The 17,555-nt window shown below is 37.7% G+C and overlaps 1 protein-coding gene across 1 annotated transcript in view; it reads right to left on the bottom strand.

Annotated features, from left to right (window-relative positions):
* LOC117314596 overlaps positions 1–17,555 on the bottom strand; it is a 37,485-nt gene that overhangs the window by 3,127 nt on the left and 16,803 nt on the right. Inside the window, exons 19-40 of the mRNA XM_033868662.1 lie at positions 17,002–17,202; positions 15,831–16,083; positions 15,197–15,360; positions 14,358–14,531; positions 13,453–13,708; positions 12,660–12,826; positions 12,098–12,271; positions 11,627–11,876; positions 11,136–11,299; positions 10,147–10,323; positions 9,415–9,670; positions 8,326–8,489; positions 7,651–7,821; positions 6,243–6,513; positions 5,430–5,590; positions 4,685–4,852; positions 4,051–4,306; positions 3,405–3,574; positions 2,457–2,630; positions 1,812–2,064; positions 1,339–1,502; positions 429–605 (exon numbers count right to left, since the gene is read on the bottom strand). Coding sequence (XP_033724553.1) covers positions 429–605; positions 1,339–1,502; positions 1,812–2,064; positions 2,457–2,630; positions 3,405–3,574; positions 4,051–4,306; positions 4,685–4,852; positions 5,430–5,590; positions 6,243–6,513; positions 7,651–7,821; positions 8,326–8,489; positions 9,415–9,670; positions 10,147–10,323; positions 11,136–11,299; positions 11,627–11,876; positions 12,098–12,271; positions 12,660–12,826; positions 13,453–13,708; positions 14,358–14,531; positions 15,197–15,360; positions 15,831–16,083; positions 17,002–17,202 — 4,365 coding nt within the window. The remainder of the gene's footprint in view (positions 1–428; positions 606–1,338; positions 1,503–1,811; positions 2,065–2,456; positions 2,631–3,404; positions 3,575–4,050; positions 4,307–4,684; positions 4,853–5,429; positions 5,591–6,242; positions 6,514–7,650; positions 7,822–8,325; positions 8,490–9,414; positions 9,671–10,146; positions 10,324–11,135; positions 11,300–11,626; positions 11,877–12,097; positions 12,272–12,659; positions 12,827–13,452; positions 13,709–14,357; positions 14,532–15,196; positions 15,361–15,830; positions 16,084–17,001; positions 17,203–17,555) is intronic.

Raw genomic sequence — 17,555 nt, 5'->3', positions numbered from 1 at the left:
TTTCCTGGATTTTTTTTGGAAATATTAAGAATTCCAAGAATTTTCGAGCACTGCACTAAAATCTTAACACTTTTCAAGGTCTGTATGAACCATGATTTCATCACTATGAAATATTAAACAACTTGTGAAAAACTAAATCTGATATACATGTATGCATGAAGTGTGCATGGTATTAAAGCAGAAACCATGCAGTGACTTACAGTGAAGTTCGGTTCAGTTTTTTATTCCCCAGATCCATCTGGCTCGAAGGTATAGTCAACAGTACATCTATTTTACCAACTTTTATAACACACTTTAAAATTTGCATTTTTCACTTAAAAACTTCATAAATGTCCAATTATCTACTGAAAAACATCAATTATTAGCAATGTGTCCTAAGCATAAATATAGAACTATATAATTATATAATAACAGCAAAAACTACCTACCATCAGACTTCCAGCCATTGGTGGACGGATTATATAACGGCCATGTTCCATTACAAGCTGGATGCTGTAAGTAACTAACAATCCATAAGTCCTGCATTAGTTCACTTTCGTATACTGTGGTGAGCTCCGTACCCGAGGCGATGGACCGTTCTTGAAGCCACTGGCTAAGTGAGAAATCTGTATAGATAGTTCAAATAATCAAATAAGTACCGTTTGGGTGACAGTGAGAATAAAGTAGAACACAAGAGGCCCATGAGGCCTGTATTCTTCTATGAACAATTTGGTTGTGGATATTATGCAGAAAACAGGGCGTCCACGTTGGCTTAATTTGAAAATTTAAAAAAATCACTAGGGTTTTGGTCCTCACAGAAGCCTAAACACAAAGTTTTAACTTCATTTGATAATTTGTTCTCAAATCATCATTTGGACAAGCTTAAATATATTTTACAACATTGACCTGATCTCTTCCTTATATTTCAGAATATCAGAGCGCATGATTTTTTTTAATTCTAAAATTTAAATATGAAATAAGAACGTTTGTTTAAGACCATGGCACTGTTTTCATATAAATTGTGAAAATTGAATCCGAGTCTGACAACTGCTGATTATTACTTAATTGTCATAAGATAATCATTGTACCCATTTTTAATAACATTTAATCAGCATAGGAACTGGAGACAACTAAAATTGTTTATCCAACCTAATGTTCTGTATCCTTTGTTTATATAACACTGAATTCCCATAGACATTCTATGCTAAATCTAATTCAAATTAATTCAGGTTAAATAAATTCACAGATCATCCCAGTTCTCTTTATTATGGCTCATCCTTCTCACCAAATTGACTACTACACTTCTTCATAAGTAGGAATTAGGGTATATATGAAAACTATCCCACAGAATGCCCTCACCTGGGTTAACGAATTCTGCATCCCAGGTACAGTCTGGTTCTGGGAAGCGTACACTGTCAAGGAGAGTGAAGTTCTGCGCACAAGGTCCAGCGGTCTCTAGACACACCTGTATCCCTAGGGATATCAGGTAGCTTCTGTCGTACATCATATACTCCAGCTTGTACCTGTATCAACATAAACAGCATGAGTTCCCTAAAACATTCCAGATTCATTTATTTACATGTTAATGTCAAATCATTACTTATCGTCCCTTTTTTCTTTTTTACATCTGTTATTGTTTCAAAACTTTATTTTCTATTCAATAATTATATGAAAAACATGATACATTTTCTGATCAAAATTTCAAACCCTTATATTATATTTACATTATAAATATTTGATATGTGCCTCAAATTCTCTTTTAAAATACCAAAATACCAATTTATATAGGACAAACATGTTCAGACTAAGAAATATTAATTTACAATACTTACATCATACGGATCATCCCGTAGAAGTAGAAGTATTTCTCCGTTCCAAAAGGATAGCCAATCAGAGATTCCTCAAGGTAGATCTTCTCAATGCTCACTCGTAGTTTCTTGTAGCAGGAGTCAAGATTGAGAGACAGCTGGAAAGTTTGGTCCAAAATCGGTACGTTGAGACAGCAGTTGACTCCGGTACATGTGTCTGGGACATTGCAGGTGATGTCGTCCGAGATTGAAGGGAGGTTGATCGACTTTGGACAGTCTGTAGACAACACAAAATACTCTGTAAATCTTTTATCACCATATTGCAAACTATACACTAAGATATATAAATATTTATAATAAAATCTATCAAATCAATAACATATTAACTTTTTCTGATGACATTTTTCTCAAATTCAGATAATAATATCATGCATGTACTATTACTGTAAATATGGTTGTTTCTGCCATGTTTTCTTTTCTACCTGTTCTATAAATACCAAATACTTCACATATTATAGTTTTGCAGCCAAATATCCTTCACATATTTAGTGTGTATTCCCACTCGTGTAAATATTGACACTGTCTTACCATAAATAATTAAAAACTTTTTTCCATTTGAAATACTGCGAAACAAAATGATCGAAGAATAAACCTTGTGACATTGTTTACCTGAATTCCAGATATCTGTAGTGGGCAGGTAGATACCAGAACTCTGGTCACATGATGTGTCAAACTGGTACACTGCCAGCTTCAGATAGGACATCAGACTTGACACTGTAACAGACGGGAGCGGCACGGACATAGTCACACCCTCCGACACCAGCCAGCTACTCAGTGAAAAACCTGCGAAAAGATGTCATCAAATACTTTTAAAACATTTACACAATATACTTAGTACTATCCTATATATAGCACAGGTTATGGTTAATCCTGTAATTAAAGGTCATACTTTTTAAAGTTCATATTGTTTTCACTGTACGTTATGTTATAATTATGTTCATCATTTTGGTGTACTTCCTATGGCAGCAGATGGGGGAGAGTTTACCCTTGGGTTTTACACACCCTAGGTTAAGTATCTCTGTGACATTCTCGTACCTCAATTCATAGGCTGTTGATGTTTCTCAAAACAACATTCAGAAGAAAATTTTATTGTTCATTTTCCTTGTACATTAAATAATAGTGAGGTTTTGTAAAAGTAGTAATAAAGAAGGGGTAATATATCATGGCAACAGTACTACGTAGGCATTCACAGAGTATAGTGTAACATATATAGGATCAATACCTGTAAGGGTCTAGGACTAACCTCTGGTAACTCCAATACCTCCAACTATTAAGTTTTTAACAGCATATCTGCATTTTGCATTTACATTTACCGCTACATTGACAATCACATACTTAATCTTGACAAGTAACGCCACCTGTCACGTCATATCCGGGGCTAAAAGAATATTAATATTAACATGGTCCCAAGCAGTTAAGTTAGCGAGAGTTTTACTGACAGTATTCTAATTTTTTTCAGTTTTATTATTTTTAACATTGTTTACTTATTTTCAACAATTGATATGATATATTTCCGGCAGATCACTATATAATTATCTACAGTTATATTTTACTTACCAGGTACGTTAAAGTCGGCTGCCCAGTTACAAGCCTGTTTGGGAATAAGGTACTGATCGAATAGGACAAAATCTACATCACAAGGCTTCGAATCATCTGCTTCAAAGCAAACTTTGAATCTGGCATTGAACACATAAAGACCAGCTTCTACCAGATCGATGATATAGTAGCTGAAACAGAATCAAACACAGTGTTAACTTTCTGATTCCTAATTTTTAGTTATGCTTCAGTAATTGACAACCTTTACTCTAGATTTCATTACTAAAAGGATTTGAAATTTGCAGTTCTAAATTGTTTTCTGTTTACCTACCTAACTGCATCTCTCCTGTGCAGACTTAGAATTGTCAGAATAGTCTAATATGCAACAGCTAAACGCAAAACCTTACATTCCAGAAACTTGAGATTTTTGGGGTAAAAAACTCAAATTTCTGGAAAATAAATGAGGTTTTGTTGGTCTAGTTTTGTCAGAAACAGAACTCGATGCTAAACCTCAACATTGTTGATGCTGCCATCCCCAGAAAAGCAATGCCTATGTGCTGCCTTTCCCACATCCGTCAAAGGCAACACAATTGTATTAATTATTCGCTTTTTTATACAGACATGGATAAGATATGCAATTATGTATAAGTTATAATGAATAACTTACTGAATCCTCACAGCCCCGAACATGTAGAAATCGTACTCCTTTCCAAATTCAAAGTCATACAAGGACACTGTGAATACGAGTTTCTCAATTCCCATTTTCATTTCAAACTGACATGGGAAGAACTCGACAAAGGCTTGGAAGGCTGTGTCCACATCATCAGGTTCCATACAGCAATATATACCAGTACAATGACTGAGGATATGACAGGAGGCTGGCTCAGTGATGGTCGGCAGTGTAGATGTCAGTGAGGCACATTCTACAATCAACAATCACAGATCTAACTGTACAAGACATTTCATAATCTTTCAGTAGGTCCATTAGTGTATAACAGCTGAAGTGTGAAGGGACAGACAGACAGACACCATTCATATAACTGTACTAGTCATATCATAATCTTTTAGCAGCTCTAAGTTTATGACAGCTGAAGTGCAAAAGGACAGACACCATTCAAATCCAAACTCCTACCCACCTCTGTTCTTAGTGGGGACTAATGAGTTCCTTTTTTTTTTTTTTTTTTTTACTTTTTCTGAAAAGAACTGTGACTGACCAGTATTTTTTAATTACTGTGATTAGCCACACGAATAGTAGGAAGTAGTTAGTGTTTTTTAAAATTCCACAAGCTACACAAACTTACCATTGTAAACCCCATTTGTTGCCAAGCTGTATGGCACACTTGCTCTCTGACATGGAGTATCAAGAAGAAAGTCGTTGATCTTGAGGGTATCCATCAACTGGTTGACATAGTAACCGGTGACAGGTCCAACAATACCATTCTCATCCTTCCATTGTTCCAGGGAGAAATCTGTCGCAATAAAATTTAACATAAAATCAACAAGAAAGAAAATGTACTCATAGGGCCTGGTTAGAAATAGGGATAAGCTGAAAGGCCACACGGATGTTATATCAGACATAAAAGTATTAAATGATTAAGTAGAAATGGGTAGAAATAGTGAGTGGGTTTTGGAATTTAACGTGAACTTCTTTGGAATTTAACAATATTCTTCAGAAAGCTATTGACATAACAGTTTGAAATTTGAGCTTGATGGGTATAAAGTTACATGAGTTATCACAAGGAAACAATTTGTCTATTTTTAGTAAAAGTGACCTTGACCTTCGGCCTTTGGACCTGAAAAGCGATCTCAGAAGGCACTTTTGGTAAAGAAGATCTGCATTAAGTTTGAGTTTGATCTGCTAAAGTGAACTTGATTTATCTTACAGAGACCTCGGTTCAGTAGACAATGCCGCTGTCAACATAGTGATACCCATAAATCACCTGCTTTTTGCAGGCAACACAATATCCACTGAAAGGCTGAAAATCCCTACCAGTGCATGTATAACCTTTAAAACAAAGAAATCAATAATAAAATATATGACTTTACCTTCATCTATAAAGCCTGCACTCAGATCACAAACTGGCTTGGGAAGTTTGACCTCATTAAGGATGACACCGGTAATATTACATGACCCAGAATCAAAGCAGATACTTGTGTTGAGAGACACCAAGAACTTCCTCTCTGACCCCAAATCTTCTATCATGTAACTGAAAAATCAACAGGTTCTATTAAAAGCAAGTGTATTAACATATTAACATGTCAATTAAACGCCTTGTAATTAGCACATCTTGTGTAATTAAATTATGGTCCAAAAATAATGTTTTAAAATTTGCTGAGTAAACCATCCCATCAACAGCCAGTCATTATGAAGTTGGGATACTTAACCTTCGGCTTATTAATTTTTGATGGCCTTACGAGATACTGTATGACAGCTCTGTATTTGTGCAGCGTTATTTTCACAATTTCATTAATATTCATGCAGTGTAATTTTCATGGATAACATTTCAGTCAAGTCGGTCTTTTATTTGATGATTGATAAATAAAGAGAGACTATGTGTTTGTATCTTAATTCTGTTGTAATACACAAGTACTTCCAGTTTCTAACAATATCCAGAACTTGTTCATACAATAGACTCCTACAGCGAAAGGTGCAAAAATAATCTGGTAACTGTAAGACAGGAATGCTCCCCGTGGATCCTATGTAAAGAATTTGTTGTTATACTATGTCGTTAACATGAACCAAATCTGCTCTCAAGATAGTAAGAACAGGATGGACAGACGGACATTGGTACTGTGATATACCTCCCTATAAAATGGAATGAGTGTTAAAAGTATATAGGTGTTGTTCTGTAGACTTACTCGACTCGGATAACTCCGTGGAGATAAGTGTGGCCGATGGTGCCATATACATAGTCCAGAAGCCCGATCACCAAAGTAAACTTCTCTATACCCACAGTCAGTTTAAAGTTGCATGGATCAACAGTAACGTAGGTGTATATGGACCTGCCTATGAGAGCCACGTCTGTACAACAACGCACTGATGTACAACCAGTGTTAGGGTCGATCGTGTCGTACAGGTTACACGTCATCGCATCTACCAAGGTCGGCAAGTCCACGGACGGCTGACATCCTGTTAAATAATATAGGTAATGTTAATTGATGTTAGCTTAAATAACCTTGTTTTCCTCTACATACCTTAACTCAAGCTATATTCAAATTGGTATGACTCTCAAATTTAAGCATACAAATGTGTCTGGGAAACCATTAGTCACATGAAAACAGCATTATCTATGTCCAAACGAGCAAATTATCATGATCCTGGGGTTAAGGACTATTAAACTTTGTTTGAGTTCTGGGTATTGTCTGATGAGAAATGTCCAATAGAGTCAATATTCATGGTGAGTTGATAATCATACCCAGACATAGAGCTCGTCACCTTAAACCATTCAGTGGTTTGAGAAAAAACTCCAATCCAGCTAGAAATCACATTTCCAGGACTTAGAGCATCTTACATTTATTCTAGCCTTGGTTATTGGTAGGTGAGAAACATCCGATATCACCCTCCCAAGACTTAGATTTACTCACCTTTATTCAAGTCTTGATTATTGATAGGCGAGTATATGTCTGATTGATTCAGTAATCGTGGTCTCAAGATCCTGAGCGACTCACCTTTATTCCAGCCCTGGGTATTGGCAGGTGACAAACATCTGATTGAGTCAGTAATCATGGTCTCCAGATTTTGAGCTACTCACCTTTATTCCAGCCTTGGGTATTGGTAGGTGACAAACATCTGATTGAGTCAGTAATCATGGTACCCAGAGCCCTGTTCGATTTGCACTCTTCTAAGAAGAGAAGCCTTCTAAGAAGACCGTATTCCGTTATATGTAAATCGAGTAAACCGGGAGAATAAAACAAAAAATAAGCAAGTTTTTAAGTTTTCTCAAACACGATGACACAAACATGTGGATGTATGTGTCATAAATCCTTCGCTAGTGAAACTCATCACTCGCACACTTAAAACATGGTTGCCGCCATCTTGGAAGATAAATCTTCTAGCTTCGAGACGGAAGATCGAGGTAGAAGATCTTCCAGAAGCAGAAGAGGTACAAATCGAGTGACCGGAAGATATATTCTAGAATGAGAAGAGTGCAAATCGAACGGGGCTCAGACATATAGCCACTCACCTTTATTCCAGCCTTGGGTATTGGTAGGTGACAAACATCTGATTGAGTCAGTAATCATGGTACCCAGACATATAGCCACTCACCTTTATTCCAGCCCTGCGTATTGGTAGGTGAATAGGCACTGCGCTGACAAGGAGTGTCCTGATAGTAGTAGGCGATGCCTAGTATGTGTTCCAGTCGGTTTATCATTGTAGAGTCTAGTGGACGACCAATAGGCCATTGTTGAGAGTCCAGCCAATCATTGTAACTAAAACCTGAAATGGGGAAATAGGCTTCATATATGTGACTGTGAGCATATTAAAAATTCAACATCCTGATGATTTACATTTTGATGACAAGATTTTGTCCGTAAAACTGAAAGAAGAATAGGCTTGATGCATTATGCTGAATTCACTACTTTTGCTAATTTCCCCTTATCTCCCTTTGAACACTCTAGCATTCTGTCCTTAAGGAAGTTACACTTATCATATAAACAGTTGAAATCCTTTGGCCTAGACATATTCTACGCCAAATTTAGGACATCCGGCCTCATAAGGAAACATTGGTGACATTGAACTCAGTCCTAGAATTTTCCGTGACAACAACCTTGACCTACGAACTAAGATTGGCAAAAAATAATGATTTGTATTTCCTAACACCAGTTTTTTTTTCTATTTGATTTAAAGAATACAATAGTGTAGGAGTGACAAACAGACAAGATAAACCAATATCTGTGACCTCTGGGGACAAAATAACACCTTCCCTGACTGGAAACTTACCTGGTATTAGGAAATCTGTACCCCAGTTACAAACAGGTTTCTTCATCTTAACACTGTCCAGTATTGTTTTTGACACTTCGCACGCATCTGACGACTCAAAACAGATTGATATGTTGACTGACACAACAAAGGAATCTTCACTCTCCAAGTCCACAATCAGGTAACTATTAAAAACAAGTTTGTCAGATTTATCTTTCTGTTATAGATATATGACGGCTCATCATTGGAGACCCATGTTTGATTGCACCACACTACAAGGATTCTTCACGGAGTTGACCAATGGGTGATAAGTGTAGTGAATCGTAGTGCAATCAACTGTAGGTCTCCGATGACGATGACAGCTAAAAACAAGAGAGTTATGACGTAAAATGTTCAGTCAAACGGATATCTGAAGCAGTGCCAACATAAAACAAACAGAAACACTATTGTAGATATGGTTGTATGGGTGTGATAAGATTACAATTGTAACAGTAATGTCATATGGTCTAGGGGATGATAATTTGGAACTCAAACTTAAAAGAGTTCCTTCTGTTATTTGGAACTCTCTATGTAAAATAGCACGAATCATAAGTATAGATAAACAGCACAAGACAAAGGAACACAGTTTCTCTATCAAGACTTGTAATTGACCTTTAATCTTAAAAGATGAAATAATAACTAAATTAATTTCTTTTTTTAATTCTGACCACAATGTTACAATATTCAGTTTTCGGTAAAATACCACTTCATACAGTAAATCTATATTTCGTGTGGGATTTATTTTCGCATTAATACACAAGGAGAATAAATCGTGAATTGAAATCCTTGAACAAAAATTACATGTCTAAGGCAACTTGACCGATATTGGTGTCTTGCAGAGTCCATTTTGACTATATATAATAATGGCTCATCATTTATGAATTTAAAGTCATTTCTCACTTGAAATCATGTATTCACGAATATGTGTGAAGAGGTAAGTTCATAAAGTCTGACGAACAGTATTAGTCTGATGAAACAAATTTGAAACAATTTATTTTTCACATTTAAAAAAAAAGAATCATAAAACATGGAATGTAAAAGAAATACCAACCCAAGTTAAATTGTACTTACTCTAAATTGGCCATTCCCACGAGTGAAACTGTGCGATGTTCACCATAGACAAAGTCAACCAGAGTGTAGTTGAGCTGTAGCAATTCCACGCCAATACTGAGACGATAGTTGCATGCATCCACATAGATATAGGCATTGATGGCGAACCCTAATGTGTCGGAATCGATACAACAGTCCACACCTGTACAGGAGTCCACCACCCGGCATGTCATCCCCGACCCCAGACTCTGCAGGCCCGAAGTCGTACCAGAACATTCTGTGGAACCAAAACTCTTAATTTAATAAACAATTCAATAAAATTACAACGCTTCTTTATTCCATTCAGAGCAAACAGTTTGTTTTTTTACTGGGTTTATTACCAGTGATCAGCCTGGAGTGTTCTGAGGTAGAGTTTCCGTGTCGTAGCTGGTGACTACTCAATGAACAACACATGGTAGGCTGTTGCCTGCTATCAAGAGATATATGGGACAAGTGTCTTACTCATGAACAAAACAACAATAAGACACTGGACGGGATGGTTTTTTTTTTATCTCAGCTTTCTGAGAAACACAAAACTCTCACCTTAGAATCCAACAATTCACCTCAGATCTAAACCTGAATTGTCTGCTACTTTAGTGAGCTATTATGGTCCACACCTAACAGTGAGCCCATGTTATTTAACTAAACACACAAAATAGCCCCTATCTCATTAAATTACAGAGTAAATGTTTAGATTTGCTGGAGAATACTTACGATCTATCCAGCCCAGACTGTTGGCTCCAGAGTATGGGACCTCTGAGCGTCTACATGCCTCTTGCCTGATCAAATCCGATGACCCTATATCCTGTAGTAGCTGAGACACGTCATGATATGCCAAAGCATCCATAATACCTATCCCTCGGTTCAATTTCCATTGGTTCAGAGAAAATACTGAAATATTAAAAAGATAGGAATCTTACGTGATTTATGTCCTCAAAACATTTAAGATAATAAGAATCTAAACTCTGGAAAGAATTCCTTCCTTAATATGACTGTAAAAAGCAATCTGAACAAACTGCTTAATAATTTTTACTGACTCCAAAGGGAGATAACTGCTGAAGACTCAAAAATAGCCCCATGCTTACTGTAAAAGTACATACGGTATCTTAGTGGTGATCTTATTTTAGCGGGGTTTTTTTGGGGGGGTTTTTGCACTGAAACCATTCTGATAAATTATGAAAGCAATAATTGCAGTTTTTGTAACTACAATATTGATTTTACAGCAAATATTGTGAATGCACCAATTCATCATTGTGCTAGAGTGTTTCCAATTAGTTATACACTAAAACCACACCAAATTAACCCTTACATTAATTAGTTATACACTAAAACCACACCAAAATAACCCTTACATTAACAATGTAATTAATACATACTTCATAATTTCAATTGACAATGCTTTGAAATACAGTGTGCCTGCTCTTGGACATTACTGCTCAGTATCTAAACATTGCTATGTAATTCATCAAATCTTTGAATCATATCTTGATCTGTGCTGCCATTCTGTAAAGTACACTCCACTGCTAATGGCCATGCCGCTTCACATAAATATGTGGTGATAAAGTTTAGGGTACATTTTTCCCCTAACTTACCTGGGTCTAGGAATCCCCTGTTCCAATTACAACTTACCTGGGTCTAGGAATCCCCTGTTCCAATTACAACTTACCTGGGTCTAGGAATCCCCTGTTCCAATTACAACTTACCTGGGTCTAGGAATCCCCTGTTCCAATTACAGACAGGTTTGGGTATGGGAGTGTTCACAAACAGTGGGTAAATGTATTTACAGGGCTGTCCCGCCTCAAAACACAAACTCAAGTCCATCGAGATCAGGTAGATGTTGTCGGCATGGAATACATCCACAATGAAACTAAAGAGAGAAATAAACATTACTAACATCAGAAATGTTACAAATTCATACATTAATGTTATTTGCATGAAACCAGGAGTCAGAGATGGTACTTATTCCTAAATGTAGGAACTACAGTAATCAAAAATATACATGAATATGAAACTTCAAGGGAATCAGATACAAAACTAATCAAGTCAGTTGAGAGGCTGTAGCAAATTTTAATTATAGTAACAGTGGCCTTACACTGTGGTAGAAAATCAAAGTAGGTGAAAGTTAATAACCACTGGGCCACTCAACCATCCTGCTGTATATCGTAACATAATCAACAAGCCAGGATATACTTACTCTAAGCTTACTACTCCAAACAGCTTAGCATTCTGCCATACTCCAAAATCAAAATCCCTCAAAATTTTCTCAAACTGTAACTTCTCAATCCCCACACTGATCTTGTAGTCACATGGTTCCAGTTTGACGTAGGCATTGAAGCTTCTCTGCATGAAATTCACATCAACGCAGCAATTTATTCCGGTGCATGTGCTGTCAAGGTGACAGGTAAGGTTGCTGGGTAAATCAGGCAAATCCACATCAAAACAATCTACAAAATGCAAATAAAACAGAGTTTAGAATATCCTTTATGAAATAGATCAATAGATAGAAACAATATCCTGTACAAAGTAAAACTAATTTATAACGGATTCCACCAAACCAGGGTAAACAATTTACAACAAATTCCGCTGGACCAGGGTAAACAGAAGAATTCTTTAAAGGGCGAAACAGTCAAGGTAGCATGTCTCCTTAACCCAAGTCAGTACTAACCTGTAGTCCAGCCCAGAATGGCCCCACTGAAGGGGGAACTGTAACGATCACACTGCGGATCATTCAAATACTCCCCCAGACCAAGTGTCTGCAAAAGCTGGGACAAGGCAGTTGATGACAGGATCTGACCAGGACTGTAATGATTAGTGGCCAACCAAGTCTCCAGACTGAAACCTGTCAAGAAATGATATGCATTGTGTACACAAATTGGGTTTTAGCATCTGCATCAAAGTTAATTTAACAGAGCATTGGGCTATGAAAATGTACAAGTATGTGGAATCAAATGGTTTTCTTCAGGCTTTGACAGGTTTTCAAATGCATCCATGCTTTTAATACATTGAGTCAACATCAGCTTGTTGCATCTTTCCTCGGTCCAGTTCTGCTGTCATGAGTTCTTTGAGCCATTGATGAATCCGAATAATTGTAAAAATTCAATCATCTCCTGAACAATCTAATCTTACCTTATATCATTTTGACATTCGATCAGAGAATCAAACCCTGGTCATTGAGGTGAAGGAAGAGTGGGTTTCCACTGCACCACCCGACCAATTATTGTACTCACTGTTGTCCAGGAAGTCCCTTGACCAGCTACATTCAGGCTTCGGTAGGATGGTGTTGTCAAAGACACTGACATAGAACTGACAGCTAGTCCGATCATCATCAAAACACACACTAATGTTCATGTTCACAATGAACTTCCTCTCCCCAGTCAGGTCAACGATCATGTACCTACACATAAAAGATCAGACTTAATAGAATGATATAATTACCTTTCTCTTATAGTCAGTACTGTACAAAACACTTTACTGCATAATCAAACAGGCTTGATCAGATTAAATTCGTCCTGGTTTGCAGTAATATTTAGGTCCTGATGTTTAGATGAAACATTACAATTCTTCCCTATCTCAGGCTGTTTTATGGTAATCTTCAAAAAGTTGGGACAAATTATAACATATTGGGTAATCATCTTTTTTCTCGAGAAATGATATTACAGCTACTGACAGTAATGTGAACATGTACAGTTTAGTGATAATGTTATCCTCCCTTAATTTTTTCAGCATTTAAATCCTCAAAAAGTGCCTACACAAATTACACAAGACAGCTGACAATTTACTACACGGCAGCCTAAATGTTCATGACAACACTTACTTCCTAATAACAATATCTTTCTAAAATGACCCCTTGAATTCTGATCAATGTATTACTATGCAGCATTCTAAATGCCAATGACTACACTGGGATATATCATACAGCGGGGTTAGTAGTAACATATAGGCACTGTGCAGTAGGAATGTAAATATTAACACTTTAATGATTAAAAATAATGTAATTTCATCCCTAAATTGATGACTTACTCCAATGTAAAGATCTCAAACAATGTCAGGCGATGATTTGTCCCATATTCAAAGTCAAACAGAGTGAAGCTGAACTGGAAACGCTCAATCCCCACATGGAGTTGGTAGCTACAGGCATCCAGTTCAAGTTGGGCATTCACAGTGCGGTCGAGGAAGTCCAGGTACAGACACATACTGACTCCGGTACAGCTGCTGTATAAGTTCGCGGAGGCCCAGCTTGGGAGTGTCGTCATGGTAACGTCTGGGTCTGTACACACTGAAACAGATATTTTAGATATTAGTTATCATTTCTAACTGTGGTTTGGACCGACTACAATTTAAATGGTTGTTACACAATTGAAGTACAGTTGTGTGCTCTCATAGTTGTCAAATGCTGTTATAGCAACAGAAATATGAGTCAGGTGACAACTGGTGGTCAGAAGGTAGCTCCATTTGTTAGTGCGACCATAATTTGAGGGTTTCAATCCATATCTGGTCATTTCATAGCCACTGTCCTGTTACATTATAAATAAGCAAGCAGCATACCTATCCCACCATAGTCCAACTCTTCCATATAGCCTTCCAAATTTGGGTCATTCCTTAGATCCATTGATCAACTATGATGACTACAAACTTACCAAAAGTCGATGGCCGTTTGTGTTTATCGCAGTTCAAATGGTTGGACCAGAGTGTTTTATGAAATAAGGGTGGTCCGGTTGATTTTTTGTTTTCAGGCGAGCTTTGACATTATTAAAGACTTTGAAGGCCTGCATTATCATCTGTAGGTCCGTCAAGATATACGCCTAAACTATCGCATTTAAAAACAGACGAACCAGTTTGTCCGCATAAATGAATAGTCCCCAGCATTACACATTATAAAGACAAACTTACACATCCACATTAATACATTATCAGAACAAACTTACTTGATTTCCACCCCTGTGCATTACGAGGTGTATACAGAGCTACTGTTCGGTCACATGGTGTCTCCAGCATGTATTCCAGTACTCCCAATGTCTCCAGTAGCTGTAGGCCTTCCAGACTAGACAACACAGCTCCAGCTAGTCCACGATTGATCAAGTAATCATTTATATGGAAACCTGCATATAAAAAGATTGTCTTTGTTTAATTTTGATTTCAGGAGAAACTGTCTAAGACATGAATATCTTGCGCTTTTATCCCACAATTTGTCCCATGTAGAGGGACCAAAGGCTACCAGAATGTGATCAGGGTCAAAAGGCTACCAGAATATGATTGGGGTCAAAGGCTACCGAAATGTGACCGGGGTCAAAGGCTACCGCAATGCCATCGGGGTCAAAGGCTACTGAAATGTGACCGGGGTCAAAGGCTACCGCAATGCCATTGGGGTCAAATGCTACTGCAATGCGATCGCTGCCAAGTATGTTATGATACTATGGTGTAAATATGAACCAAATCTGTTAAGGGTCCTCATGAATAATTGATTACTGTATACAGACCACAGGGTCACCTTCTTTCGTTGTGTATTTTAATAGAACATGGCAATGCTTGTATTGTACATTGACTAAACCTTATAATTGTTTTGTGTATATTTGCTGTATATTTACCTGGGATTGGGAAGTTGTCACCCCAGTGACAGGCTGTATATTTACCTGGGATTGGGAAGTTGTCCCCCAGTGACAGGCTGTATATTTACCTGTGATTGGGAAGTTGTCGCCCCAGTGACAGGCTGTATATTTACCTGTGATTGGGAAGATGTCGCCCCAGTGACAGGCTGTATATTTACCTGGGATTGGAAAGTTGTCGCCCCAGTGACAGGCTAACTTGGAGACCTTCGTGTCCTGTAGTAGGTTATGAGACCAGATACAGTCACCTCCGCTCTCTAAACAAAGGCTCAGCTGTAGATTCATCAGGTATTTCTTCTCAGCAGTGATGTCATCAATCTTGTATCTACAACAAATATATAATTAAATTTCTCTTTTGTATCTCAACAAATAAGAAAAAATTTCATTTCCCTCCTGTATCTGAAACAAATGTAAAATATCTAAATTTCCCTCCGATATCTGAAACAAATATAAAATATTTAATATTTCATCCATATAATTATATTTTAATAGCTCTTAATTCGAAAATAATTGATGGATAACAATATTATTGACCATACTCTAGAGAATCAATAGCTCAAATCAATTGGAATGACATGCTTAAATCTGCAAGAATTAATATTATAACAAGCTGGCCTTTGAGTCTGAATTGGCGGCTTCTTGAGGGTCAACTTTGACGTCATCAAGATGATTGGTACAGTCTTTGAATTTGTTATGATGTATTCGGTCAGTGATGAGAATTTTTCTTATATACTTCAGAGTGATCACTTCAGGATAAGGTAAGTTTAATAATCTGGTTGATGCAAAATACAGTACCTGGCGACAATCAGGCCACCCAGATCCATCTCCTCCCACTGTCCAAAGTTGTAGTCCAGGAGTATCTTCTTGATTGTAAGTTTCTCCACGGAGATTGTCACCTTGTAATTACAAGCGTCCAGTATCATATTGGCCCTAAAGGTTCGCCCTAGGACCGTGGATCTTGCACAGCACACAGCCCCGGTACAGATGTCGGGAACGTGGCAGGAGAGGTAGCTAGGCAGTGTAGGTAGATCCAGAGAGAGGCTGCAGTCTGTAGACCAAAGGTGGAAGGTCAATACTTATTGTTGGACAGTGGAGAAACACAAGGTATAATTTTCTCAGAAACATATATATCAATAGGTTATGAAAAGTTATCACCTGGACAAGAAATAATTGGAAAAATTTGCTCTTATTTGACCTTTGACCTGAGGACTCGGGGACCTAACAGCAGGGTACGTACTGCATATCAGTTTTAGGCGGTGCAAATATATTGCAAGTTTTGTTAAGAATCTTCAATTTAGAAGTTAAGGCCAGAATAATTATAAGACGACCAAGAAGAACCATTACTAATGTAATTTGTCTTCCTTCATTCGAAGGAGAGACATAATTAAATCATTATCAAGTCACACCAGAACTTTTCTCTTACAGGGTGTATACTTACCACTAGACCATCCGTTGGGGAGATCTCCGTACGGCCCCGAGTAAATCGTACAGGGTGTGTACTTACCACTAGACCATCCGTTGGGGAGATCTCTGTATGGCCCCGTGTTGATCGTACAGGGTGTATACTAACCACTAGACCATCCATTGGGGAGATCTCCGTACGGCCCTGTGTAAATCGTACAGGGTGTATACTTACCACTAGACCATCCGTTGGGGAGATCTCCGTACGGCCCCGTGTTGATCGTACAGTGTGTATACTTACCACTAGACCATCCGTTGGGGAGATCTCCGTGCGGCCCCGTGTAGATCGTACAGGGTGTATACTTACCACTAGACCATTCGCTGGGGAGATCTCTGTGCGGCCCCGTGTTGATCGTACAGAGTGTATACTTACCACTAGACCATCCGTTGGGGAGATCTCCGTGCGGCCCCCTGTAAATCGTACAGGGTGTATACTTACCACTAGACCATTCGCTGGGGAGATCTCTGTGCGGCCCCGTGTTGATCGTACAGGGTGTATACTTACCACTAGACCATCCGTTGGGGAGATCTCCGTACGGCCCCGAGTAAATCGTACAGGGTGTATCCTCAGTCAAGGCAGCTATGCCCATTTTCTGCAGTAGAAGGTCAGTAGCCCAGGACGGTAAATCACTTCCTAACGCCAGATCTTTCTCATTCATCCAATTGGACAGGGAGAAATCTGCAAAATATAGCTCTGTCAGTATCTCTATAACAGATGTTGTATGGACTAATTTGTTCAATAGTTTCACTAATGCAATTTGTCCTCCTTCATTCGAAGGAGAGACATAATAAAATTTCCCCCATCATTATAAAGTAACAACAGGACTTTAAGTATACTTACTACTATACCATTTCAATAATTATACAATTAAAAACATTTTTAGCTGAATATTTTCTAATTCCATATTATAGTGAAGGGACATAATTGCAAATACATAATTGATAATAAGTTATAATTGGAAAGGTCTTCTGATGTAATTAATTGATTAAAAACATCATTAAGTGATTTAAAATCCTAGAAAATAAATGCATTCTCAATTAAAGTCACAAAATATTTTT

This window comes from Pecten maximus, chromosome 16, assembly GCF_902652985.1.
Source record: "Pecten maximus chromosome 16, xPecMax1.1, whole genome shotgun sequence".
NCBI lineage: Eukaryota > Metazoa > Mollusca > Bivalvia > Pectinida > Pectinidae > Pecten > Pecten maximus.
Note: the sequence above shows the minus strand (reverse complement) of the source record. Positions and strands in the feature narration are given on the sequence as shown.